We start from the raw sequence: 27,779 nt of genomic DNA on the forward strand, positions 1-27,779 counted from the left end.
TTAACAAAGAGGAAGAAAGCTTGTCAACATTTCTGAAATGTTGATGATCTTAACCTGATAGTAGGAATTAGAATTCAGATATTAGTAACAAAAATTAAGAGGAAAAAAGAATATCTATGTAAATTTGAAATAAATTTAGAACATACAAAAAATAAGCTTAACGTAAAAAAAAAATTAAGAATGAATTGCAACTTATCTTACCTGATGCAGTAAAAATTCCATCTCCTAATTTTTTAAAATATTTGTAAGACGGATCTTTGTTTGTTGCATATTCGCTTGTCAATATTGCCTGAACAAATAAAGGAAGAAAGTAATTTTAAACATTTATTTCATTCCTAATATAGGGTGATATATATATATATATATGTGTGTGTGTGTGTGTATATCAGATTTTATTGTATTTACTTTCATATATGTATATTTATAGGTCTATTTACTCCATATCATCTTAATTCTTTAACTTGTATCAGGTAGTTAAGCAACTGTTCAAAGAATTTCCCCTTTTTTAACCCCTTACTCCCCTGAGCCGGATATAAAGTTAAGTAAAACTTGGCCCAGGGAAGCGTCCTTAAACTCTAAGAGAGCCTCCCCACTACCGGCAGTTCGGCCATCCCTAGTTGGATTTTTTCTTTCTTTGCCTGCCTTCAATTCGCAGGTCTATGTCGTTCCCAGAACTCCATCCGGCAGACGGGTCTCGGTCTTTTATTTCCCAGTCCTAGTAATCTCCTTCGGAGTCCCCACCCGTTCAACGGAATTGACACACCTGGGCATGCCGGCCCTCGCGGATGGGAATGTCTGCCTTTCCTACGCTAAAAGCCACGACGTCTTCCCTCAGCGACCTTAGCGCGTAACACTTTCATTGAAAATGAGTAAAAAGCCCTCCACTTATCCTTTGAAGCCAACATGAAGAACACCAGGTTCTTAGGTCTTAATCTTGTAATACCTGCTTGGATTCGCCATAATTGTCATTCTTCACACTAAAATATGGTGTGCTCTACTGTGTCCTCCCCACTGCAAAACATGCAACAGGGTGAATCACGTGTACCAAATCTGTTGAGGTAATGTTTAAACATCCCGTGCTCGGAAAGCATTTGTGTAGTAAAGAAGTTCATCTGCCCTTGTCTTCTTTTCGTCCAAGTATCTAAACCAATCTCTTAGTCCGAAAGCGTCATTTCCTGTCGTCCATCTTTTTCGCCATGCTTCCCCCCACAATTTTCTCTGCCTTGTTCTTCTCCATGACCTCATAACGAAGCTCGACCTCCCTAATCTGTAGATCGATTGGCAGAACTGAGGCTAACACCCACGCCCGAACTGTATGACATTGTTCTACATCCTGAGATGACGCCCAACAACGTGCCCCGATGAACTCTTTGCAGACGTACCTGGTTTCTTCTGACTCTCAATGCTGCACCCCAAACCGGGGCAGCATATAGCAGAACGGTAACAGACGACATTATTAGCCTACGTTTGGATGACCGTGGGGCCGCCTGATGGAATTTCTCATCAATATATTTAATATGCATGAAGTTAAAACTGAAAAAAATTATATCAAAAAAGCTGGAACTATTAATTAACCTCTAATGAACATGTTGTAAAAAATATTATCTCTTAGTCGATAAGACGTACACGATTTTTTACGTAAAAACATTGTGTGAGAAAGTAATGTACATTCGGGAAATTATTCCTACACAGCTGTTTTGCCTCAAAGCTGTTCCTACGTAGGAGAACGTATATTCATACCAGCCGTTTCTAAGATCTCTTAAAATATAGTTCTTGATCTCTTAGAATCAGAAGGCCGACTGTTTCTTATTACTTGTAAACCACGTTAGGTAAAAACGAAATGAGTTAGAATTGCTTACTTTAAAAGTAATTAGATTCATGTTCATTATACCTCTCCCAGTCATTATGGAGAAAACAATGAAGGATTCATTCGTAAGGATTAAAATCATCTGCACTTTGTATGTTAAATTGCATCAATATAATCAGCTAGATAAAGAAGATCAACCCACCGGGTTGATCTAGTGGTGAACACTTCATCGCAAATCAGCTGATTTCGAAGTCGAGAGTTCTAAGGTTCAAATCCTAATATAGGCAGATTACTTTTATACCGATTTGAATACAACATAGTGAATACTGGTGTTTTTTGTGGTTGGGTTAGAATTAACTACACATCTCAGGAATGGTAAAGCTAAGACTGTACAAGACTGCACTTCATTTACATTCCTATATCATCCTCATTCATCCTCTGAAGAAATACTTCATGGTGGTTATCTGATATGTTGTAGGATAATAAAAATTAAAATCATAAATATAAAATTTAAATTTAATTTTTAAAATATTGATACAGTATCTAAAGAAACATTTCTAATAGAATTATGTTAACGGAGATCGCAAAAATGATGCACACACAAATTCCTCTTTTCTTTTATCAGTAGATTGGCTGTATTTATTAACCACACAACTAGCTTCCAACAACAACACTTACACTTAGAAATTGACATTTTGGTTGGCGGATCGACATCAGGAAATTCAGCTCTGAAGTATTGTGTGGACTCTGCTAGATTGTCAAATGCAATGGCCCATGCACAACATTTAGCTTTTTATTCAGTTATAAATCCAATTTTAACAATTAAATATTTACACAGGAAAGTGAAGCACCGTTAATTATTAACTTGTTTTATTGAATTTGAAGAGAAGTTTAACAATACTTCATCTGGGTTTAAGGTTTTTGAATTTTTAATAAATAATTACAAATTATCTAAAATTGATGTTTTTATTTGAATGCCGCAATTTTTTTGTAAATGTGAACATCCTACAAGGTAGACTTTCACAGTACATTTTTCAGTTTTAAACTTTTCATAGAATTCGAGGATGAAGAGCGACTGATATTAAATCAAAAGCGTATACCTCTTCGTGGGACACATGTTATATATATTAAATATTTTTCTATATTTTAATAACATGTTCAATATATTAAAGTGTGCAAAGCTGTGAAGGTTATTAAAATAATTTCTTTTAACTTATAAATATTTCTTTACAAATTATAAATTTTATAAGTATTTTATAACTTATATAATATTTCTTTTAATTTCTATAAAATTGAACTGCAACTCTGGGTTCGACCCCGTGACCAATGGAGGCTCCGCGGATCCACATGGTCAACCCCAGGGGTCGCTCCGCTTGCTGGAGCGACCCCTGGTAAAATAAATATATGTAAAATAAAGCGCCAAAAAAATGAAGGGAATTTATTTTCTTTCTTTTGGTAATTATTTCATTTATTTTTTATTTCCTATTTTGGGGTTAATTATGTCTTTGTTATTACTTTTTAATTATAAATTTGGTGCATTTGTTTATGATAGGTTTTTTATGTTTTTTCAGGGTTTTGGATTTATTTTATTATAATTGCGATTATAATTAATTTTTTATATATTTATATAATATTTTTAATATTAATCATTATTAATCAAATGCTATAAAATACAGGGTAAAAAAAAGCAAAAAACAGGAATTTTAGTTTTATTAAAAAAGAATTAAATAATAGAACAATTCGTATACAAAAGATAAAACTATATTATAGCTTGTTAATTTTCATCTACGTAAATACCATTAAATTTTTTTTTTTATTTTACATCTTGCGAATTTTTACCTGACAACTTTCATGAATTAAGGTTTCTGTAAAAACTTTGATTTTAGGTCTTGAAAAATCACACAATTACGTTTTAACTTCGTAGAATTTCGATAATTTTAATGTTAATGTTTTTGTCAGTTAAAGATTACATAAAGAAATTGGGCAATTTTGACGTCGTTTACTTTAAAATTTTGAATTAATATTTGTGCAGCAAAGACAATTAAAAGTTTTGATGAAAGAACAGTCAACAGGAAAAATTTTAGAAACTATAATAAAATGATGTAAGTTAAGTAACTTTTCGAATATACTAAAAATTCAAAATAAAACAGGAGATTACTAATTAAATTGTAAGTACCAAGAAAAATGTTACAACGATTAATAAATTTTGGTTCTTAATCTTTTTGATAATTGAAGTTGTGCCAGATTACAAAGTTTAAAAATTAATCTAGGTGGAATGAATTTAGAAATTAAGTTTTATTTATAAATAAGAAAATAATAACTTAATATAAGTTTAAATAATGTATAAATGAAAGAATATTATCTACCATATTTAATACATTGAATTCAAGTCGTTTACCAATAACTTTTAGGGTCAATAAAACACTACTTGCGTAATACTTGTAAAATAAAAAAATATGAAATTTTATTTATTTCAGTTAAATTCATACCTCAAGATGTCTTGGTTCTGCCAAATTAATCCACAAGAATGGTCCAATCCACAAACGAAATGAGCCTCCATATTCTTCAATTAAGTGCTGTGATTTTTGAATTATTTCTGAAAAGCAAATAAACAAGAAAAATGGAAAATATGTATACTAATTATATTCATATTTATTTAATAACTGAATCGAAATCATCAAAAAATTGTTTATATTAAAAATTAAGAAGCAGAAATTATGTAACTTTATCCTTACTGAATTATGAAAGCATTCATTTACACAGATTATTTTGATTTTTTTTAATTACATTTATAATTAAATTGCAAGTAATTGTAAGGAGTGCAATTTACAAATTATATATATACAGAGTGTATGACTACGTTTTTTCTGGGACCTTAATACCTTTTACTCTTTGTGAAAACAATGGAAAAATTCATATAAACACATGTCATAAAATGCATCGTTTGAGAGTTATGTCTACTGAAATTTTTGCTTGTTTTTCAGCTACCCCGGGGAAATGAGATCCTACTGAAATTTTTATGACATTACGTAAGGGGCAAAATTAGTTATTTCTTATTGCTGTTCAAATAAAAAAACGAATAAAAGAAATCTCCGAACCTAAAACTATCTGCAATAGTTTTTGAGAAATCTGGGGTTGAAATCCAGTAATTTTAGTTAAAAAACCCTGTTTTTTATATTTGACGTGTAATAATACTTTTAAACGGAGAATAAACTTATAAAAATTTTAAACAAATTTTGTACAGAATTTATTTCTGAATAAAATTACTTATAAGTTGAAGAATACAAAAAATTACAAATATTCGAATTTTGTTTAGAAACAGTGTTATACTATATTTGTCTGAAAAGTACTTATTTAATGTAAACAAAAACCAATGTTTCTTTTACTTTTGTGAAAAATTTCTAAATATAAAATTTACTGTTAAAAATTGCTGTCAAAATATTAAAAAAAACTGAAAATTACAAAAAATTGTAAAATAAAATTAAATTAAGGTTACATAATATTTGTTTAAATTAATGACAGGAATACATTAAATTAGTTAAAAAATTATAATTTCAATGTTGTCAATAAAATAACAACAGATGATCAACAATAAGCAATATTGTGTTAGCGTTTAAATCATTCTGTAATGTACATTACGTTCATCGGGTACTGTAAACTGTGCTGTCGTTAGCGAAAGTCTTCTGTGAATTTTAGTGCGAATATGATCAGTTTGCTATTGAAGTAATGCCGTAGTTATTTACAACAGATTAATACGCTGACATTCCGGCCTCCGTGGCGTGAGTGGTAGTGCATCGGCCATTCATCCGGAAGTATCGTGTTCGTAACCCGGTCAGGCATGGCATTGTCACACGCTACAAAAATTGTCATTCATCTCTCTTTAATGTAAATACTTAACGGTGGTCCCGAAGGTAAAAAATAAAAAAAAAAGCTGATATATTGTTCATTTTTGTCGTGTTTAATGGTAATGCTACAACTGCTGCTGTAGAATATGCAATACATTTTCTGAATAAGAGGATTCTAGATCTCATAACAAAAAGCTTCACTTTTCATAATCTTCGGGAAACAGGTTCACTACCTAGAATTCGTACCAGATACGAACGATCTGTCCAACACGACGATGTATTGATAAATTTATTATCGTTGCAGTTCAGCGCAGTCCAGACGTCAGTACAGGCCATCATTCTAAGCTGATCTAACTTAAATGTCCAGATCTACTTTCACTTCCTTCAAGAAGAATTGCCGCAGCTGCTTAAAGATGTTCCTCTAGTGTTGAGACGCATAGTACATTTCCAGCAAAAAAACGGGCCTCCACACATCACTTGTGCCATTTCCAGTCACTTAAACCATCATTTCCTTGAGAATAAAATTGGTCGTAGAGGGTTACATTCCTGGCCACAAAGATCGCATGATCAACCACCTTAAATGTTTGTTTCTGGGGATGGATGAAAAATATTGTATACGAAAAAAACAAAAAAACATTCGCATTAGGATATAATTGTCCGTAATATGGATGCGGCTGAGTAACATAAGGCCCTGAAGAACTAAAACAAGCAACAGCAGCAATAGAGAAACGTACCCCGAAGTATGTTGAAAATTGCTGGCTTATTTTTGAAAATATATTATAAACTGATACGTATAATACGCATTTCGATTTAGTGTACTGATTCTACATAAAATTCCAAATTTACTAAATTATCTTTGTTTTATTCAACTTATCTTACATTATTATGTTCAAAATTAATTTCGCTACAACTTTTATTAAAAATTATTATGAGGTTATTATCCATTTAAAAAAAGTTATTGTACGTCCAACATAAAAAAAATTGTTTTTCTCGCAATTTATTGGTTTTTACTCCTGGTTTCTGAAACTATTGAAGATACAATTCTGCAACCTTTTTTATTCAATTGTTTAGATATAAAAAGGATAGAAAATTACAAATTTTTCGTTTTAATTAACGTCATACAAATTTCAGTACGACCTCATTTCATCGGAGTAGCTGAAATTCAAGTGAAATATTTCACTACCCATAACTTACAAATGAAGTATTTTAGGACAAACATCATCTATAGGACTTTTATACATTATTTTCATAAGTCGAAAAGGTTATGAAAATCCCGGGAGAACTTCATGGAACAGTCTGTATATAATTTATATACACATTTTTATTTTAATTGTATACCACCAAATTTAACACTTCTCTGCAGCGATCCGACGTGGAAAAGAGCCATGCCCGTGGGGCGGCACAGGAGAATCCTAGACGGAGTAGAGCACCGCATGGCCCTCAAGGTGGCATCAGCATATGCTTTGTTGTCGACAGAGGTGGTGCTGGTGATCACGGGGCAGCCGCCTCTTCAGCAGCTGGCAGAGGCTGGAGTGTTGGGCCACTGGGTAGTTCCCAAACGGGACATACAAGCGGCTCTTTTGACGGGGACATACAAGCCACTCCGGGATTGGCAAGCTAGGTGGAGCGGTCCACCAAGGGCAGGTGGTAGCACCGCCTTATCGCGGATATAAAGCCATGGGCTAGTTGGAGGTTTTGTGTGCTGAATTACTGGCTCATGCAATTCCTGACCGGCCATGGGGTCTTCCGAATAATCCCTACTGCCCTTACTGCGGCGACCCAGATACCCCAGAACACGTGGTGTTCTGGTGCCCGCAGTGGGTTGGTTACCGCCTAGCATGCTCGGCGATTGCCGGACCGCTCAGCGTAGAAAAATATCGCCACCATGTTGCGAAGCTCCAAGAGCTATGACATAATCCCAGAGTTGGTGGCGAGGGTTCTTCAGGAGAAAGATGAGGGGATGAGGGACAGCCTTCTGCGGAGCTGCCGTTTGCACGTGCTTGCACGAGTGGCAGTAGCAATGAGGCACGGGGACTGTCGCACCCCCGAGCGAGAAAGACCGAGTCCAACCGGGGATGCCCCACTCGGGCTGTCCCCATTAGAGGCATTGGCATAAAGACCGAGTCCCGAAGTGGGGACCCAGGGACGGCATAGCCGGGCCTGTAGATCCTACTCTGGGGGTTTGAGGCAGGTGCAAAGTGAGATCCGATCGGCGGGCCGGGACGTGGAGGCCCGTTACAGTAAAGGACATTCCCCTGGGCTGTATAATACTTAACTGCAGGATACAACCCGGGGAAAAGAAGAAGAAAAATAAAATATGAATGTTTGGTTATCCTGTTGAACAGTCGGCAAATGTGAAAATATGTAAAGCGTTTTTTTGTGGGATTGAACATTTTTTTACCATTGATTATAAAATTGATATATTATTTATTTATTTATGTAGGTATATTTGTTGTATGTACAACAAAAAAAATATAAAAATCGAAGTAACATTATTATCGTTTAACAACTAAGTAACTTTAAGGATGTATGTTGTCTTTCGGAAATTAATATTGTTGTCCCCAAGAATGAAGCAAAGTTTTTAACTTTGGATCATCAATTTTTATGTTCAAACAAAAATCAATCGGTAGGATTTTCTTCAGGCGTACTATCCAAGCCTTTAGCCTACCTCGATCAATTGATTTGTTGAGAAATTTTCAATTAAGATAATAAATAACAGTGTTGTTAAAATGCTCTGCTGATCCTTCATATTAGAAAATAATACATGTTCAAGTGCTTAGAAAGACATCCTCTCAATGTTGTGCTAACTCATATTTACAGCGTTTAAGTAACCATAAGTCGTGTTAGTTTTTGATTGAAAATATTAAGTCCAATAATATTTTGTCTAATATGCTTTATCAGCCATTTTCTGAAAAATGATAATTAAAATTGGTTCCAATATCAAATTTTATTTTGTAAAAATTACCAAGAGGTAACGTATAATTTTTTTTTTTTTATTAATCGCTGACACAAATGAAGTAGCAAATTTTATTAACCATTGTAAGGTACTATTTATTTCTATAGAAATTCATGGAAATGCGGTTTTCCACTAGAAAAACTAACTCATACATTTGTTTAAAACTATTTTTCACAATGTATATGTCATTATCGGTAAACCAGAAAGACAATGAACATTGTATTACTTGAATAAAACTGCAAATAACTAATGTAAAGAATTTTATTGCTACTTCTACTTTGTAGAAAGCAGAGGTAACATTTCGTACTGATGTTTTTTATGGAGTACAAAGGAAAAAAAATTATCTACACTTTTCCATTCGTGTTAATGCTTACACTGTTTTAAACAGTGTAGGTAAAAATTAATGATGGTCAATTTTATAATTTTTAAAAATGATTACTATGAGTTTTAATTACAGATGTTTATTTTATTTTTATATCACTTAGTTTTATATTATCAGGAGACACAAATCTCTGAAGAATCATTGTTTAATAAAACTTAATAAATAAAATTTCATAGATAGATTAATTGTACTTACTATGTACATCCAGACCAAAAAATAAATGAGCATTTCCAATGATAGGCCATATCGGTGGACCGGGGATTTTTTTAATTATTCTTTTTATTCTAATTATTCTCCAGGTATGCCAAGCTAATGAAGTAACTAGAAGTATCATCATAGCCCAGAATATTTTATAGCATATAATATCTAAATCTTTTCTTACCTTTGACATCCACTCCGCTATAAAAAATTAAAAAAATCAATTAAACAGCTGTACAAAAATCCGTTAAATGCTGATCTTCTAGGTAGAAAGCAGAAACTAATGACTAATAAAATCTATTTTCTATGGAAGCAAAGTTTATAGAAATCAATTTTACAATAACAATTAATATTAAAATTAATAAATTTGTTTATTGTGAAAAAGTTGTTCTTAATATGTCTATTTTAGTTTAAAATAATAATTTATATATAGATTTAAATTTAATACATATTAAAGATAAATTACCAGTAATAGGGTATACGTATATCTGAATTATCAGCACCCTACATAGATTTAACAATTGGAGAAACTTACAACACGGTAAAACTAATTTGAAATTTTGAAATTAATAAAAAATTGATTACTTGTTGATGGTTAGAAAATATTAGGTAAAAGTTAAAAATGTTAACGATTGTTACATAATTACTTCAGTTTGAAAGTATAATATTCATTCAGAATTCTGAGAATCAGATTATTTCCACTTTGAAGAAGGAGCAAATTTTATGAATAAATTTTAAAATTAGATTGTTTATTGTTTAAAAATGTGAAGTCTTCTGAAACAAAGGCAACCTTAGCTAATATTTTGATAAAACTTTTGTTAACAATATTCACCAAATAATAAGCTGCTTATAGCTGACCTTTTGAAAAATACTTTATTTCACAAATGAAGTATTAAATACGCTTTTAATTTAAAATAAGAATAAAATCTGGTATTTGTGATAGATAATCAAAGCTGTTTCTTTTTCTTTCTAAATTTAATAAGATTAATGTAGAACTAAGAGTTCAAAGTAAAAACCGACTTATAAAACATACTGAATTTAAAAAAAAAGATCTATTAATACATAATAACTTCAAAATATTATTCATACACGACTAAATTATCAAAAAATGTTTTATTTAAAAATATATTGGTAAACACTGCAAAAAAAAATTTTATAAATTTTTAGATTCTTTAGATAAATTCGTTATTGCGTAATGAATAAATGCGATGAGAATTTTACATTCTAGTTAATGCATCTCTTCTTAATTCTCGGAAGTTTAGTAATTTTTATTTCGATTACAAAAGATTTTACAGTAATTCAGCATCACCGAAAAAAAAAACATTACGTGCACAAAGAACCATTTTAAATTTACAGAAACAGACTGGAAATCCGCGTTTAAGTCTCACCCAAATGCAGTACTATCAGTATCGTTTTTCAGTTCTTAATGAATTCAGTCAAATTTTGTGCAGGAAAGATCTTTGGGTCAAATAATCAACTCTAATCCATAAATTACCATTTTAAATAAATAAAGCTGAAAATTACTCAAATAAATAATATTAGCTTCTTAATTAAACTTTTTTTCGTTGAACCTACTAAATAATATCAAACATTTCTTATACCACACTTACTTGACGTGTTTGGATCCATATTTAAACAGCGCGATAATGTAGATCTGTATTCTAAATCAGTAGGGAAAGAACTGCTATGTTCTCTTGATATCTACGTATTTATTACGATTTTTTTAGAATGTGACATTGTAAAGACCTTCACGATAGTTATACAATACTCATATTAACTGTTTCTGACTCTACGTCATTTAAAAAATTTTCCAAGAATTTTAATAGAATTATTCAAACTCAGATAATAAAATGGATAACTTTATTTAATTACATATATTATATTGGAATTGTATGAAATTTTAACTAAGTTACAACACTATAGGTTACAACACTACCAATGCTCGTGCTGTAAACTTCGCAGTATTGAGTTAATGATTAATTTAGAGAGAGGAATAAAATATTTTTTACAACAGAATTTTGCGACTGACTATATATATATATATATATATATATATATATATATATATATATATTACATGACTATATAAGTCTGCCTTTTCTTTAATTTCGATCAGTATTAAAGACTTTCTGCCTCAGAATCCGACATAATTAATAAAAGGATAACATTGTAATAAAGGAACCTATTTACCTATTGGTATACTTTCAAATTAACCACTGCTTGCTAACTGCTAAATAAAATTAAACAAAAACTACAGATACTTTATACAATATCTCTTCTGATTAGTCAGGGGTTGAAAAGAGTAGAATTTTGAATAGTTGAACATCTATATCATAATGAATATCTCTAACCATAATCACCCTCATTATGATACAGGTTCCATTCGCGTATTTTAAGCGGTATAATACAGCGGGGTGTATGATGTAGGACGTATACCGAAATGAAGAGACTGGCAATAGGTAGAGAATCTTGAGGAGCTGCAACGAACCAGTCAAATGACTGAAGACGAAAACAAAATACAGCCGTAAAAACTGTTTCCTACACAATTACATTAATTGGGAATCGAGAGAACATTTTAAATTTAAATGAAATTTTTATGCTGAGCATATTAAATATTAGAAGATTATTGAATAAGAAAAATAAATGAAGCTAAATTTTAAAAAGTGATATAAATTGAAATATGACCTTTAATATTGGAAGAAAGAAAAAATATAAAAAGACCTTAAGTTTGAACTACAATATATATATATATATATATATGTTTACGCCGTTTGGCGTAAAGTTGTTTTTATTTTCAATAATGTTTTTTGTCTTTATCTTATCTGCTGTGGTCGCAATGTTTCATAAAAGCAATTTCTATTTAACCACGTTAATTTTTAACTGTTTTTTGTTAACTCATTTAAATATTGTCAAGTTCCTAGACATATAAATTTATTTGTCTGCGATCATTTCCTGTACTTGTTCGTATTTCAGTATTTTTATTAGTTTTACATAACTCTTTTAATGGTCTGTTTGCTTATAATATTAATTTTTCGATATGTTGTTTTTTACCCAAACTTCCCGTCTATGCTAATTTTCTATGTCTTACCAATACCAGCACACTAGCTCTTGTTGTCAACACACACACTCTCCTCGGTTTATTGCCTTCGTTATTTCCCCCTCTACTCTTCACGCCATCATTTTCTTCAGTCCAGACCAGACTTTTGTAGCGTGCGGACCCAGGACTCGGTCTTTTCTGTATCTCTTACAGTTGCAGTTCAAATTTGACTCTCACCATTTGTGGATCGTTCTCTTTCCCTCTCGTACAACGCTGTCCAGATTAGACTTTCGTAGTGCGCTGACCCAGGACTCGGTCTTCTCTCTATCTTCGTATGTTGCTGTCCAGAACAGACTTTCTTGGTGTGTTGATCTACTGACTCACTTCACTTCTTTACTTCGTACAACGCAGTCCAGAATAGACCAGTTATTCTTCAAATTCACTATATTTCGTTTTTCCTGAAAGTGCTTCAATTACTACAAGCTGTCAATTCTGTCGACGCCGAATTTTCTACAGCGTCTTATTACAATTTCAGCGAAGCAGAATTTCTTCAAACTGGTTGCTACACATTTCAGACGCCCAGTCTTGCTCAAACTCGAAGCCACACTCTCACCACTGTATTCCTGATACACCACGGCGGACTACGCCCAGGAATTTACTGTAAGTATTCGTTTTACCTTCATTTACGAGTTCGTCGTTTACTAATATTGGTGTGCTACAGGCAACTTTAATTTTCATCATTTATTACGTTAAACAGTTATTTTATCATTAATATTTGTAGAACATTCCGTTCATCGTGCATTACGCATTTCAATTTCATGTTTAATTTAAAAAACCATTTATTCACTTAAGTACAGTCACGACAGGTTACTTACATAAGGTTGTGTCATTGTTCAGCTGCAACCTATTTCACGTGCTTTATTAATTTCAATTCTGTAGTTATGATAATTAACTCTACAATTTAATCTTATATCTTGTTAATGGCCGAGATTAATCCATTTCTATTCATGAACTGTGTTCATTACTGGTCTAAAATTAACCTACAACAATTTGTTCCTGATGTGCAATTATGTTTTAGGACTTTGTAATTTATATTTTTCAAGAAAGCTTACTAGCAAAGGAACTCTATTTATATGTTTATTAATTTCAATTGGATTATTGTAATTAACTCTTTTTGTACTAGAATATTATTGTGTCCTTTTTCTACGTAAACTAGAATTACATGTATTAATTATTTAACGTTAAGTTTGTTGATGTTCTTAATTCAGAAAAGGCCAGTGCTAATTAAGATTTATTGTAATTTATTTTTTCTAAGCTAATCACATCTGTTCACTGCTAATTTTCATATTACAGTATATGTTAGTAGTGCTACTGTTTTCCAGTTCCACCTTCTATTGATGTTATGTTTTTAGTATCTAATTTGAAAATAAGGTGTTTTTATGTTCTCTTGGTTTCAGGCTTTGTTAAATTGTGTATTTAAAAAAATGTATATTCATGTATTTTTGCTTTTATCATCATTGTTCATATGTTGACTTCAGCTGATATTTTATGTCTTGTATTGCTATGTATCATTAAATTATGTCAATTTCATAATTTCTTTTTAGTTTTTAAGGTTATAATTTAACATAAGTTCAGTTGTTTTCTTTCTCAATTAAAGTCCAATTTCTTTTGGCAAATACGAGCTGTGTTTTTTAGTTAACATTACCCAACATAGCTCATTGTCTTTGGTCCTCCGGCTGGCCGGATATAATTCCGGATCTAAAGTACCGGCTATATTTCTTAAAGTAATATTTGTCATAAAATCTCTTTCAAATATTTTGATCCTAACTTATTCTATTATATAAATAATAAATTGTTCTGTCAAATTTAGAATATCTTATATTGTATTGTTTTTAAGCATGTTACTGAAAGTAATGATTCCATGAAAGTTGTAAACGACAACTACTAGTTACAGTAATTATATGATTACTTATTGTTGGTTATAGTGGAATATAACAAATATTTTATGTATCAATGTTCTGATAAAAAATTCTTTCAGATTTTATACTATTATTGTATAAACTAGGTAGTTAGTTAAGAGTGGCATTTCATATTGTATTTAATCTTACTATTTAAATATTTATTGTAAACTCAATGCCTAAAATGACTCGTGCTCAGGCTACCATTATTTCAGCTAACACTGCGCTGTTAGCCAAAGCGCAGCTCCGGGTCAACCGACTAAGGGAAATATGGTCAGTGCTCACGGAGGTTCCGTATCTGCTGAGCAATTTGATGCTATCAAAGGTCTCAATCAACAGTTTGACGACATCGTCGATCAAATTATTATGAATAACTCTGAATTAAAAGACCAGTCCGAAACTTGTGATATAAATTCCATCAGCACTGAATGGAGTTCACTGTTTTGTCCAATTAAACTTATAAAACCAGAAACTCCCAATATCAAACCAGTTTTTCAATCTTTATTAGAGACTCCGAAATTTAAAATTCCTATTTTTTCTGGCAATTTCCACGACTCGATAAATTTCGACAATCTGTTTAAAGGTTCCGTCCATGAAAATTCACAGCGATCTTCTGAACAAAACCGGAAAATTGTAAGAACGCATTTATCTTGTAATGCTTCTATTAATTGAATTTCTTCCCATTTCTGCGGAAAATTATCAAGTTGCTTATGACATTTTGATTTCTAGATATGATAAAAAACGCTCTCTTCTAAAAACCTTTTACAGTCGTATAAAATGTTTTCAGTCCGATGATCGTAAAAATTATCTCTCTAATTTTAAGGCAACGTACATTTCTTCTATTAATGCGTTGAAAAGTCTCAACATAAACTTAGAAAATTTTCTTCTTCTGCAGCTTGGTTTAGAAAAACTCCCTGCCAATGTTCGAACGCGTTTCGAAAATCGTATCGCATCGTCAAGTGTGCCCACATATGAAGAATTGATTGAATTCCTCACGGTTGAAGAAAAAATTTCCGAAAGCCTTGATGCTGATGTCACCTTTTCTGAAAAATTTCCCTCGAGTTCACCTAAAAATCCTACGCACTTTAACAACCCTAACCCTCAAAAATCAAAATTCTCCCAACCGACAAAATCCTTCCTTGGTCAAAATCACACACCCTCCGGCAGTTGTCCGGTATGTGCGGATTCTCATCGAATTTATGGCTGTGAACAATTTTAGACTTTGTCACATGAACAAAAAATCGCCTGGTTACGAAAAAATGATCGTTGCTTCCGCTGTTTGTGCTCTCATTCACAGAAAACTTGTACCTCAAAATTTAACTTCAGAAACTGCAATAATTCTTCGCATCATACCTTATTGTGTCAAAAAAGTAACATCGCTCTCTTCGGAACTTCAAATGACAGCACTTTGAAACGCTTTACGTCGTCAGGTCGTCGTACCACTCCTCCGTCCCCTACTTTTTCCCAGCAAAATATTACACAGAATTGTCCCTCTCTCCAATAATTTTCAATCTTCCCATCACTCGTCTCTACGCCCACATACCCCCACTCTATCCTGTTGTCATCCTGCTCATAACGCTTGCCCCTCACCCTCTGTCATCACACCTACTCCCACGACACCTTCCGTCACTAGCTCCCAGTTTTCTCTCAAATAATCCACCCGTCACCCATGCCGCTACGATCAGCTCTACTCCAATTTCACCACAGTCTGATCCAACCACAACGTGTTTTTCCAGTCATTCCTCTTGTGAACAGTCTTCGACTGTGCTGCTTGGTACTGCCATCGTCTCCTTAGAAGACTCTTGCTAGACTCGTGCTCTCTTGCTAGATTTTATTAGGTAATTTAGTAACCGCCTGGCATCAGCAAACATATTTACAGCATGCTCGTACACAGCACCGCCTCTTCTACGGAGTCTAAATTTTCTCCTTCGCCAGTACTGCAGAATCCGTCTTTGGCCCGCAATCTCCGCAGTCCACCAGTAAGCGGGTTGATACCCCTGATATTTTGGGGAATCCTCGCCATCTCCGTGACTATTAATTCCTGCAGAACAAAAGGCGTAACCTCTCTGCCATCCATGAGCTTGCGAGCAACTTTGTCAACCACTACTTCTACCTGTCTTTTAGACAATCTCAGCGGCTTTGATGTTCTCCCGATCACCGGTCGTATACCGTCAAAAGAAAATAACGTGGCAAAGTGATCACTACCAGTTTCTGACCTCAAAACTCTAGAGCGAAGGATCCCAACTATTGTCAACCAATGTCAGGTCTAATACAGGTCTAATATGACCTCTGGCTTCAAATCTATAAGAGTCATCATTTAGACAGATCATATCAGTCGCCATCATCATTTCTGTAAAGATTTGCCCTCTTCTGTTAGTATAACTGCTACCAGCAATCGTGGCCTTGCAGTTAAAATCACCCATAACCACGGCTCTTTTCGGTGACTGTAAGATGTCTTGTTGTATTTCGTCAATGTAAAGTTCATACTCAGCAAATCCAATATTAGGACTCACGTATCCAGCCACAAGGACAAAATTCGGCAAAATAATCGCTAAAATCCCCTCTCCTCTATGATGCAACTGCCATCCGATCCTATTACTGTAGCTCCTAACTGCTACATCCCCGGCAGTGTCGGTGGTCCAAACGTGGCGAGCAGCTTCAATTCTATTAGGCTCAGTTATAACCAATAGATCGACATCGATTTCCATGGCCATCGCTCCCACTAAGTCAAGGGAGAGACGACTCCTGTTGGTGTTTGCCATCAGTAACTTAGGCATCGCCTCTGGAGCCGCACTTCATGCCTCCGGTGCGGTGTGTTTCGCTGCCACAGTCTAAGCACTTCATGTCTTCTCTGCAGTCCCTAATTACGTGCCCTTTCTCCCCGCAATTAAAACAGAGGGCAGACCTGTCGGGACCTTTGCAATCTATACTCCTATGCCCAGATATCCAGCATCTCTGGCACTTTTCATTTTCTGTGCGGATATAAGCACGACAGTGTACCCAGCCTATTTTTATTCTGCTGGCGATCAGTTTAGTGGCAGTTCTATAGTTAGTAATTACAGTGGCATTGCGGGTGTTACCGTAAGCATGTCTGATAGATGTAACTCGGAAGGATTCAGAGGAGCCAGCTACCGCAGCAATAGCATCGTTAATTTCTCTTTCCGTAGTGTCGGCATCCAGGTCTTTTATATGAACGACTGCACGCCGATCCCCTCTTGTCCTCAAATCCACTTGTAACTCGGCGGCTCTGTCTCGAAGGGTGGTAGTGAACTGTGCAGCATTATCTTCACCCTTAATTCTGACTTCCAGCTCATTTCTGCCTTTCCTAAGGGACAATACTTCCCCGGCCTCATCCTTAGTTACTTTGTTTTTAACAGTTTAAGTAAATCAGCGAAGGATTTTCCTTGTGCCTTCACTACGACTATTTTGCTACCCTCAACAGGAGGAGTGGCACGTCGTCTGGAGGTCGATCTGGATCTTGTCCGGGTTGTATCAAGCCTCCCAGGGACAACTAGGGAGACCATTGAGGCGTTATTCCTGTTCATGTATATTAGAATATTTTTAATAATACTACCATGGGGAAGAATTTCAGTTCTGGGATCTATGGATCAGAAGATATGTGAAAAAAATTATTTCCCCTATATAACGCTCGCTAGGACTTAGACTAAATTCATACGAATTAGTAAACTTGAATGGAAATTTTCTAAGTGGTTGTATACCAGTTAGAAATATGCATGTATTGTCCAGTTCGTTTAACTTAGAAAAATTTCAATAAAATTGTTTATAATATAACCTCAAATTTGGTTATTAGCTTCGTAACAGAGAAACTACTCACGATAAATATATGTAAATATCTTCTCTTATATCTTCATTCACAAAATAACACACTGTATCACTAAAAAATAACTTAGTGTCCCCAAAATAACCCAAAAAAGATGCCTTATAGTCACTTAAACCAAAAACATAAAAAACTCTTAATAACAAGGTAAATCCGCATCCAAATCTCTTAAAAATTACAAGTATGTCCGTTATCCAAACCACTTAGATTCCCAAAAGTCCAAATCAATAAAAACGCCAAAAAAACCAATCGAAAACACAATAAAACGCGGAGCTCAAATAAGCACGTCTTAACAGACGGAGTATCCTCACTCGACTCATATGACTGTTTGGTGTGTGTTAAGAAAACGGTTAAATTTCAGTTACAGTTACAGCAAACTGCAAACTTACCAGTCGTAATCGGGCGCATATGGATTACAAACGGTACAACCGCTCTCCGTGTGATTGAGATAAGAATAGATAATGTTTATTGTTACGTATTCTTAGTTTATATCGAGGGCAATAGGCTCTTACCGTAGTTAATGTTTAACGATGAAACAAAATTTTATTTAATCGGAAATTGTGTACATCACAATGTTTGCCAATGAGAATCCGTTCGAGATTGTACAATCGGGCCGAATTTAAAAAAAGTGAGGTTTTTTCTTCGGTTTCGTTTACAAACATTTATGATCCTTTTTTAAGAAAACAATTTAGTAGGTCATTCATAAATTTTAATGTTGCAAGACCGATTTGTAAATACATAAATGAACGTTCTAAAGAATATATTTTTCAGAAAGTGGAGTCCTGCCATATTGGCACAACCGTGAACGTTTATATCTTAGTAAATGAAATTTCAAACATCTTATAGTAGCGTTTAATTTGTCTTGTAACAGAATTTTATTATTTAATATATCTGTTTGAGATAGGGTCCTTAACTTGATATAAACTGTATTTTCTTAAAATATTTTTAGAATTACTACCAACATTAAAACTGTTTTACAAATGTGTAAAAAAATTCTACTTACAATATATTTAAGTAATATATATATATATATAATAATAATTATATAATATATAATATATATAATATAATATATAATATAAATTATATATATATATTATATAATATATAATATAAATTATATATATATATATTATATAATAATATATATAATATAATAATAATATATATATATATATATTATATATTATATAATATATATATATATATATAATATATATTATATAATATATATATATATATGTATTTAGTAATGTGTATTATTAAATTTAATGAGAAGAAAATAAACGTCGCTAGTGTAAAATAGCCTTTTTCCTTCTTTGATACTTTAAGTTATATTCCTAAGCATTAATCGATTATTGATTTGATTAATTTTTCTCGAAAATCCTCAAATAATTAAATTATCTTTTTTTATTAAAAAAATTACAGTATATTTTACTGGCAATCTAGTTAGGACATTTAGATAGAAAGTTGTAATATAACAAAGACATGTTTATTTAAACCCTAAATTACATCCCAGTTAATCTTAAAGTGAGTGTAGAAAAAAGAGCTTGATTTCATAGGCAATGATGGCTTTACATAGCTTTCGTGTAGACTCCTTAGATATAGGTAAAAAAAAGTGAAATTATTTGTAATAATGGATTTCTTCTCAAAGTCGCAGAAGAAATCTAAATCTGTAAAAATACATACAATAAAAAAATAAAATTATAATAAATAAAAAAAATAAAATTGAATGGAAAAAAATTATAATGAATACAAATTTTTTTGTGATGATAAGAGTTGTATATTTTACACTCTTATTGAGATCAGGAATTTTATTAGTTTATTATCATAATTTCATTCACTTTTCCTGCCATGGAATATTTTTATTAATATAGATTTCATTGAATAAACATATTTTTCTGTAAATAATTTAATTTTTATTTTTATTTCCCAACAAAAGTAATGCTATTAGGTAGAGTTTACCATCAAATTAGCTTTAAAAAACTTAAAAAAATATTCTTACTATTGCCTTATCGGTTAATATTGCTATATGTTTAATATGCAAATTTAATTACACTTTATTGTACATCCTTAAGTATAAACTACTACGCAAATTTTCGTATATCAGGTTTAAAAGCAAAATATTAATTAATCTTTAGAAAGCTATATTATTTCACTTTTTACGTTGTGAAATAGAATAATTGTGAAAATAGATTTTAAGGGTAGTTTCTTAGATTGATATAGTTTTTATAGCAATATTATTTTGTGCAAATGAAGTTAATTGTTGAAGACGATTTAAAAATATTTGCTGTGTATCGGAAAACCAGGTGGTGATGAATGTTTTGTAAGTTTGGTTTATGAGGAGGAAAGTTAAATATATATGTTCAAAATTAATACAACAAATGAAAAATGTTATTAATGTATAATTAACTGGAAAGAAACATACATACTAAAATAAATGTCAGTATTTTTTTATCTTGCTTAACAAATATTTATAAATTTTACCCTTTTTTTCTCACATTTAATTTAAATTTTATTGATAAAATTCAAATAATAATAATAACAATAATAATTTTAAGATGTAAAATTGATAAAAAAAATTTTGTTGTGTTATTTAACTGGTACTGATATAGCGCTGGTTACAAATTATAAAGAATTCTTCTATCTCCTTGAAATCTGAACAGGGTAACCGTTTTTAGAGTCCATTATAAAAGTATTGTTGAATTGTAGTTTTTTCAAATCGATATCTGAATGAAGTTTGTAGTTTTTTATTACAGTTGCAACTACAATTTTCATTGACATCATTGCAAACGCATACCCTGAAACAAAATTAATTGCATCACACCTTTTTAATCTAAAAAATTATCATCAAATTTATACAATTAATGACTGAAACATTGTTAAAATATTTCGATATCCTAGATTATTCATATCAACTCTGTTGATCAAAGATAGCTCATTTCAATCATAAAAATTATCCACAATTAATGTCAATAAAAAAAGAATAAGAGAATAATTTTTTTGACATTTCACTACCTTTCTTAAAGTGGTATTAATTTACCTATTTAATACATTAAACATGTATTAATTTATACACGTTTGAGCTTTCGTTAAAGTTTTACGCATTTTAATATTCTTTGATATTTTCACACTATGCAATCCAACTGATATATGTACTGAATTCTACCACATACATTTCAAAAGATTTTCTTTGTTAACGAAATTTCAATATTTTATTATGAAACCAAATGGAGTTTATTACCAAATATTCTATTCACTAGCATGCATATGATTTACATCTCCTATTTTTATATGTACTATGCGGGGTACCTATCATATGCAGCAAAATAAAATACAATATGAAAAAACACATGTGCTGCAAAATAAATGAGTGAAAAATACATGGAAGTGAGAAAGGATGAAAATACAAATAGGCAATCGAATGTAAGGTAAGTATGAATTCGTCCGAGTTCTAAACAAAAAAATTGTAAATTCAAAATATTTTAAATACGCTATCACAATGAACTTGTTTTACTACATCCCTCATTTCTCCAGAACTCTTTTTTAACTATATTAAGCAATATGGCGGATAATTCTTCACGTTCTCAAACGACTTCTTTCCAACTTTTTATGCAAAAAGAGGTTGATATTATAATATTTTGAATCCACATTCATTTGATTCTTAACATAGGAGATAATTAAAACTTACTAAATATTTTAATGAAAATAAAAATAATTAAATGAAAATAATATTTAAAAAAAAATCTTATTTAATTTTTTTTCAACGATATTTATTAAATATATATTTTACACATTACCATTTATATATATATATATATATATGTAGCGAGTGTGAGAGTGAGTTTAATTTCAGTGTTAATCCACCGAATAAATATTCAGTTTAATAATACCTTTCGTTCTTTTTTTTAGCCTCCAGAACGACCGTAAGGTATTAGAGGATGAATAAGGATGGTATGTATGAATGAAATGTTGTCTTGTACAGTCTCAGGTCGTCCATTCCACAAATGTGTGCTTAATTGAAATCCAACCACTAAGGAACATCAGTATCCACGATCTACTATTCAAATTCGTATAAAAGTAACTGTAATTCTAAGAATTTGAAACAGCACTCTCGACTTCGAAAATATCTAATTTGCGATGATGATTTCATCATTAAACCAACCAGGTTGGTGGCTTTATAAAAACATACAAAATAAGTTCTTGTTGATGTAACATAGATCCGCTTTAAAACTCATTTCATTATCATTGTTGATATTAGCAATAATCATATTTGAGAAGTAAGTAGATAATTTATCTTGTTTTATTTTTTAAACACATATTTTTTTTGATTTTTTTCTCCTTGCGTCAGTGGGTATGGTATGACAACGGAGGTAGTCCTAATTGTTCTTTTAGAAATCGCTCAATAAACAGGTATTACTTTATTTCGTCGACTGCGTATTCATATTTGTAGCATAAATTACAAATTACATCTGGTAATATGTATGAATAAAACCTTACCTTCAAAAGTTGTGATGCCTGTAAACGGGAACCAGTGCAAAGAGTTCAAAAATTGAACAAACAGGTGTTTTCAATTTTTAAACATTGCTGAAATATTGAAATCTACAATTTTTAAAAGAGAACGCAACTGGTTATTTCCCCAAATGGTCAGTTTTCTAACAAAATTTATTACATCTTAGGAGTATTTATTTAGTTCTGAACTCTTACACATGATCGCTTCAAAATCTACCAGTAACAAGAACAGTGGTGGTTAAAAAAAATAATTTATAAATATAAAAAAATATAATGAAATTAAATACGGACATTTCTAGTTGCCGTCCCGAATGTTATATAATAATCGTAAATATTATTTCAAAGAATTCCTTTTTGATGTGTATAAATAAAATACGCAAGCAAAAATCGTACATTCTTCCGTCCAATAATTATATTAAAATAATCCTATTGATTAGACAATCAGATGTCGCGAACGACAAATAAAATATAATTCAATATAATATTAGTAGCAACTAAATATACTTTTATAATTACCGGGACAATTTCTAGGACCCATGAGGAACGGAATATAACTGTACTTTGGTCTTTTCTCAACTTCTTCTGGTAGAAAATGTTCTGGATAGAAATCGTCTGGATGTTTCCAAAATCTACGATCTCTATGTACTCCATAAACAGATATATATATTGATGTACCAGCTGGAAGTTTAATATTATCTAAAACAATACACTGTAAATTCAATCAGCTGTTCTTAGTAAAAATGAAAAAATAACAGTTAGGTTTTAACAAAAGGAAATGTATTAGGGTTATAATATTTCTGTCTTTATTTACACAACTCACTAGTATGGGAGAATAATTATTTTAATAATCGCTTCGTATTTTCGAGTATTCTTCTTTTGCAATAATAAAATTACAGGTGAATTATGTATTTAATGCGGGAAAAATGTTTTTTTCTTGGCATGCGGAATGAATGAATGTCCAACAACGGCCTCGTAGCCCATTTAATCGAAATGTATATTACACTATCTTAATAGAGTAAATCAGGATTCAATAAGCTGTATGGTATCGCATCTGCTGGTCAATTTGTTTTGGCCTCATAAAAAAAAGAAGAAAAACGTTTTGGAGCAAAAATGTAATGATTTGCCCAGTTTTCACTCTTTTAATCAGCTAGATTAAAAATAATTAGAAGTTCCCCCTTATTTTATAAATACAAAAATATATATAATTTGAGAAAAAACAAATAAATCAACTTTTAGCATGACTGCAACGAGTTTGTTGAAAACTTAAATAAAGTGATGTCGTAGCTGATAAATTCACCAACAACTGTTTGGAACATTGAGATATATTTTTCTTCTTCCAAACCGTTAAAAGTAAGTTCTAACTACCAAAATTTTAATGACACATTTTACTATATTTTAGCTGAAATCAACTCCTAAACTTGTTATTAAAAATATCAAGTAAACTACTTTTTGCCTGTGAAGAAACCATAACAACTGCTGCATTCTCTTCTTATTATGTAATTATTAGCCAGTTTAAATATATATAAAAAATGTGTTTTGTGATGCAGGTGGAAACCCAAAAATCTAATATTTTCTTCTGAGTAAAAATATATTTTTTTTATCATATTGCAAAATAATAAAATTGTTAAAATTCTGCATACTTTAACTATACTTACAAAAAGTACAAAAACATTCAAAAGAACAAAATATTCTAAAAATAATAAAATTTGAATCATGGAAAGTGGTAAGTTAATTATTGTAAAAGTTGGGTTTGTGGTGTTCAGAAAATGGACAAAAAGGAGAATTTTAGGGTTTACCAATAGCAATCGATTATTTTACCATAAAATTTGTGTAAGAAGTTTGCAAATAACTGGATCTCTTTGGTTCTTCCTCCAGTGATATATTATTTAAAAAAAAAAAAATTTAATTGCAATTGTATGAATAAAAAAAAACTCAAAAATAAAGGACAAACTATAGTTTGAAATTATTTATACACGTTCAATTGCTATGAGGACTAAAGTAAATGTTGTTGAAAAAAATTTGTTTAACCACATTTTTATTAAAGACCACATATAGATCTTTGTAATAATTGGCAGAAGACAAAATAAATAATGTACATTATGATGACTAGGGTAGCTGAAAATAACAAATGAGAGATGTATAACATTAAAAGGACAAAATGAAACACAATAAAACATTTAAGGTGAGAAACCATCAAATGAAAGAAGAAGATTGTATTTTTTTCAAAAGTAATGAATGCAGTCAGCCTCAATCATAAATATTTATAACATTAACACAAATGAGAAAACTGTAAACATCAAAAATTAAATTAATTCTAATATATCAAATAATAATAAATTTAAGTAATAAGTATCAGCGTATTTGTTTGAAGCTAATAAAAATTGTTAATTTACATTATCACTTTACGCCACGCTACTCAAAAAAAAAAAACGTAAACTCTAATTACGATATTACATGACCTAATAAACGCAGCCCCAACGTAAACTTGTATATTCTATCAGTTTTCAACGCAATAAAAGATAAAAAAGTAAGTCTGAACCAACTACATGAATATATTTTATGTAGCTGTACAAGATAAAACAATTCTTGCCTAATTCTGTGCAACAGAGCCGGCTATAACTTAATTTGATTTTAATATTTTGTTAGTTTAGTTTAATATTGACAAAAATTGATTTCGCAGATAAAGAAACATCAACGTTCCAACTGACTGTATATAACGAACCCTGCTTTTAACTTGCCCCGAAGGACATGATCAATCTTCATCAAATTTTCACATGCACAACTTAAGATACACTTCTGCAGTACATCTAAATTTCACTGAAATTGACCAAGTAGTTTTTGAGATCTTTGGTTCACGAGATATAATACATTGATCTATAAATAAAATCGTATTTAAAAACATGTAAGGAAACACCAGTTTAAATTATTGGTATTTCCGTACACCTTATACCTCAACATATATAAAAAATTCATATTCAGCTCGCCCCCTAAACAGTGATTAGAAATGTCTATTGAATGCCAATTGAAAATCATTTTATAAAGCATTAGTCAACATCAAAAAAGATAGAATGTAGACATATGTAAGAATGAACTCCTAACAGTAATTATTTTTTCTTATTAATAATTGATAAGTTCAATGTTGCATATTTGTTTACAGAGAGAAGTTTAATTTAAAAAAAAAAGTTGCTTGGTAAATTTTCGTGGTATTTTTTATAAAGAATATTTGACTGGGTAAGCTGAACAATTTTTTATAGAATGAGGTCAATTCTACAAATCCATTAATTTTTGTTCACACAAGAGCATATATCGTACGTTTTTCAAACATGTTTTGCCCAAAAATTTCCATTACTATAATTATTATTATTATTATATAGTAGAAATTTAAATGTTGCATTTAAGTTAATAAAGACCGCTCAATTGTGGTTATTTACCGTTTTTTTCCTTTTTATGCTCGCACAATACTGAAAAAAGAGAACTCAAAAATTCTTTTTAAAAAGTGTAAACAACAATAAGTTAATTATTTACTTTTTATATTTGTTGGTAAATGTAAAAAAAAATATTATTATTTTTGAAATTATGATTCACAACTAAAGAAATCAAATAAAATAAAAATCTACATGAACAGATTACTTCGACTGTAACCCAATAGAATAAGAAACCAGGTGAATTGAATATTTTTTAATTCACGTGAAATGTCTCATTCACGTGTGATGTTAAAGTAGAATATGTAAATAGAATACATACTAAAACTCACCGTCTATATAAGTATCTTTTTCAAGTCTACGAACAGCAAATTGAATTGTATAAAGGCGCAAAACCTCTTTAAGAACCATTTCCAAATACCGTAACTTAGGAAGATCAATGTACGTTATATCTTCATTGCTTTCACCTATGGCATCTACTATTTCTTTGCACACCATTTCTTGTTTATCTTTGTATATTCCCAGAATCATCAAAGCGTAACTCACTATTATTGCTATCGTGTCAGTTCCCTGAAACAAAGTTTAACAAATGTAAAGTTTTAAAATACAAATTAAGGACAAAATCTCAGGTTTTCATGACTGTTTTTATTATGAAAATGATTGAATACTATTTATATACGCAATATCATAATGTCTGATGATATATAAACCATCAATTTGAGAATATAAATACATTTTAGATTAATATATTAGTATCAGATCCCTTAATTTTATTACGCCCTATTTTAATCAAATATTGAAATATTGGAAAGGATGCCAAATTTTAGTTTGACTTAACGACGTAACTTAAAAGAAACAGGCGTTGCTGTATGTCATAAAACATTCTGAGACATCATATATAGTGCAGCTTTCTTTTTTCGAATATTTCATTACCATCGTTATATGATGAGTACATTACAATAATAATTAGTTATTGTTATCACCAGATTTGCTAACTTATAATTGTGTAAAATCTTTGGATTTGAGATAATTATTAAATATTTTGTACTTACAGCAACAAACATATCTGTTATTTTAAAAACTAACTGATCATCAGATAGATCTTTGAAGTGATCTAGAATTGCATCAAGAAAAACTCTTTTCTTTTCTTCAACTGAAAAAATATTACAAAAATGAAGTTAATTATTAATAAAACAAATTATTTTTTTATATATTTATTTTCATAACTATGAAATGAGTAAAATCAATATCCACTTCTTAATAAACTGAAATTTAAGTCTTTAAAATAGTTTCTCAACGTTCTGCTAGAAACATTGACATTATATTTCTACTTAATTTCACTTTGTTAAGTGATGATTTCACAGTTATAATCGTTTCTGTTCATTTTTGTGTCTTACCAGATCTAGGAATTGTGAATGTAAAATTCATACATTATCTTAAAAACCTAAGAATGGATAATTAGTTTTTCCAGTAGATTAAATCTAGTTCTCCTGCTTTCTGTAAGTATTTTAAAATCGTACGATATATAAATAGAAAAAGCGGAAGTAGTATTTTAGAACACAAAAACTGAAAACTGTGAAATTGATTATTAAAGTACCAAAATATGATTTGTAGCGTAAGAAAATGGTTTGGTGAAGGGCAAAAATAAGTATAAAAAACCTTTATAAAATATTAATGAAACCATTTATTTCTTGCGAAAAAAGTAAAAGTTTTGCACCAAAATTTACCCTTCGCGAAATCTTCAATTTCGTTCAAAAGTTATATAATAATATTAACATAATATTTTTTACATCACTGGTTTATCAGACAATCTACTATAACTTC

The 27,779-nt window shown here is 31.0% G+C and overlaps 1 protein-coding gene across 1 annotated transcript in view; it reads right to left on the reverse strand.

Moving 5' to 3' along the window:
- LOC142328294 (uncharacterized) overlaps positions 1-27,779 on the reverse strand; it is a 66,102-nt gene that overhangs the window by 13,169 nt on the left and 25,154 nt on the right. Inside the window, exons 9-15 of the mRNA XM_075372000.1 lie at positions 27,008-27,108; positions 26,288-26,525; positions 23,050-23,229; positions 20,676-20,822; positions 9,186-9,389; positions 4,297-4,403; positions 202-289 (exon numbers count right to left, since the gene is read on the reverse strand). Coding sequence (XP_075228115.1) covers positions 202-289; positions 4,297-4,403; positions 9,186-9,389; positions 20,676-20,822; positions 23,050-23,229; positions 26,288-26,525; positions 27,008-27,108 — 1,065 coding nt within the window. The remainder of the gene's footprint in view (positions 1-201; positions 290-4,296; positions 4,404-9,185; positions 9,390-20,675; positions 20,823-23,049; positions 23,230-26,287; positions 26,526-27,007; positions 27,109-27,779) is intronic.

This window comes from Lycorma delicatula, chromosome 7 (genome assembly GCF_047948215.1).
Source record: "Lycorma delicatula isolate Av1 chromosome 7, ASM4794821v1, whole genome shotgun sequence".
Taxonomy (NCBI): domain Eukaryota; kingdom Metazoa; phylum Arthropoda; class Insecta; order Hemiptera; family Fulgoridae; genus Lycorma; species Lycorma delicatula.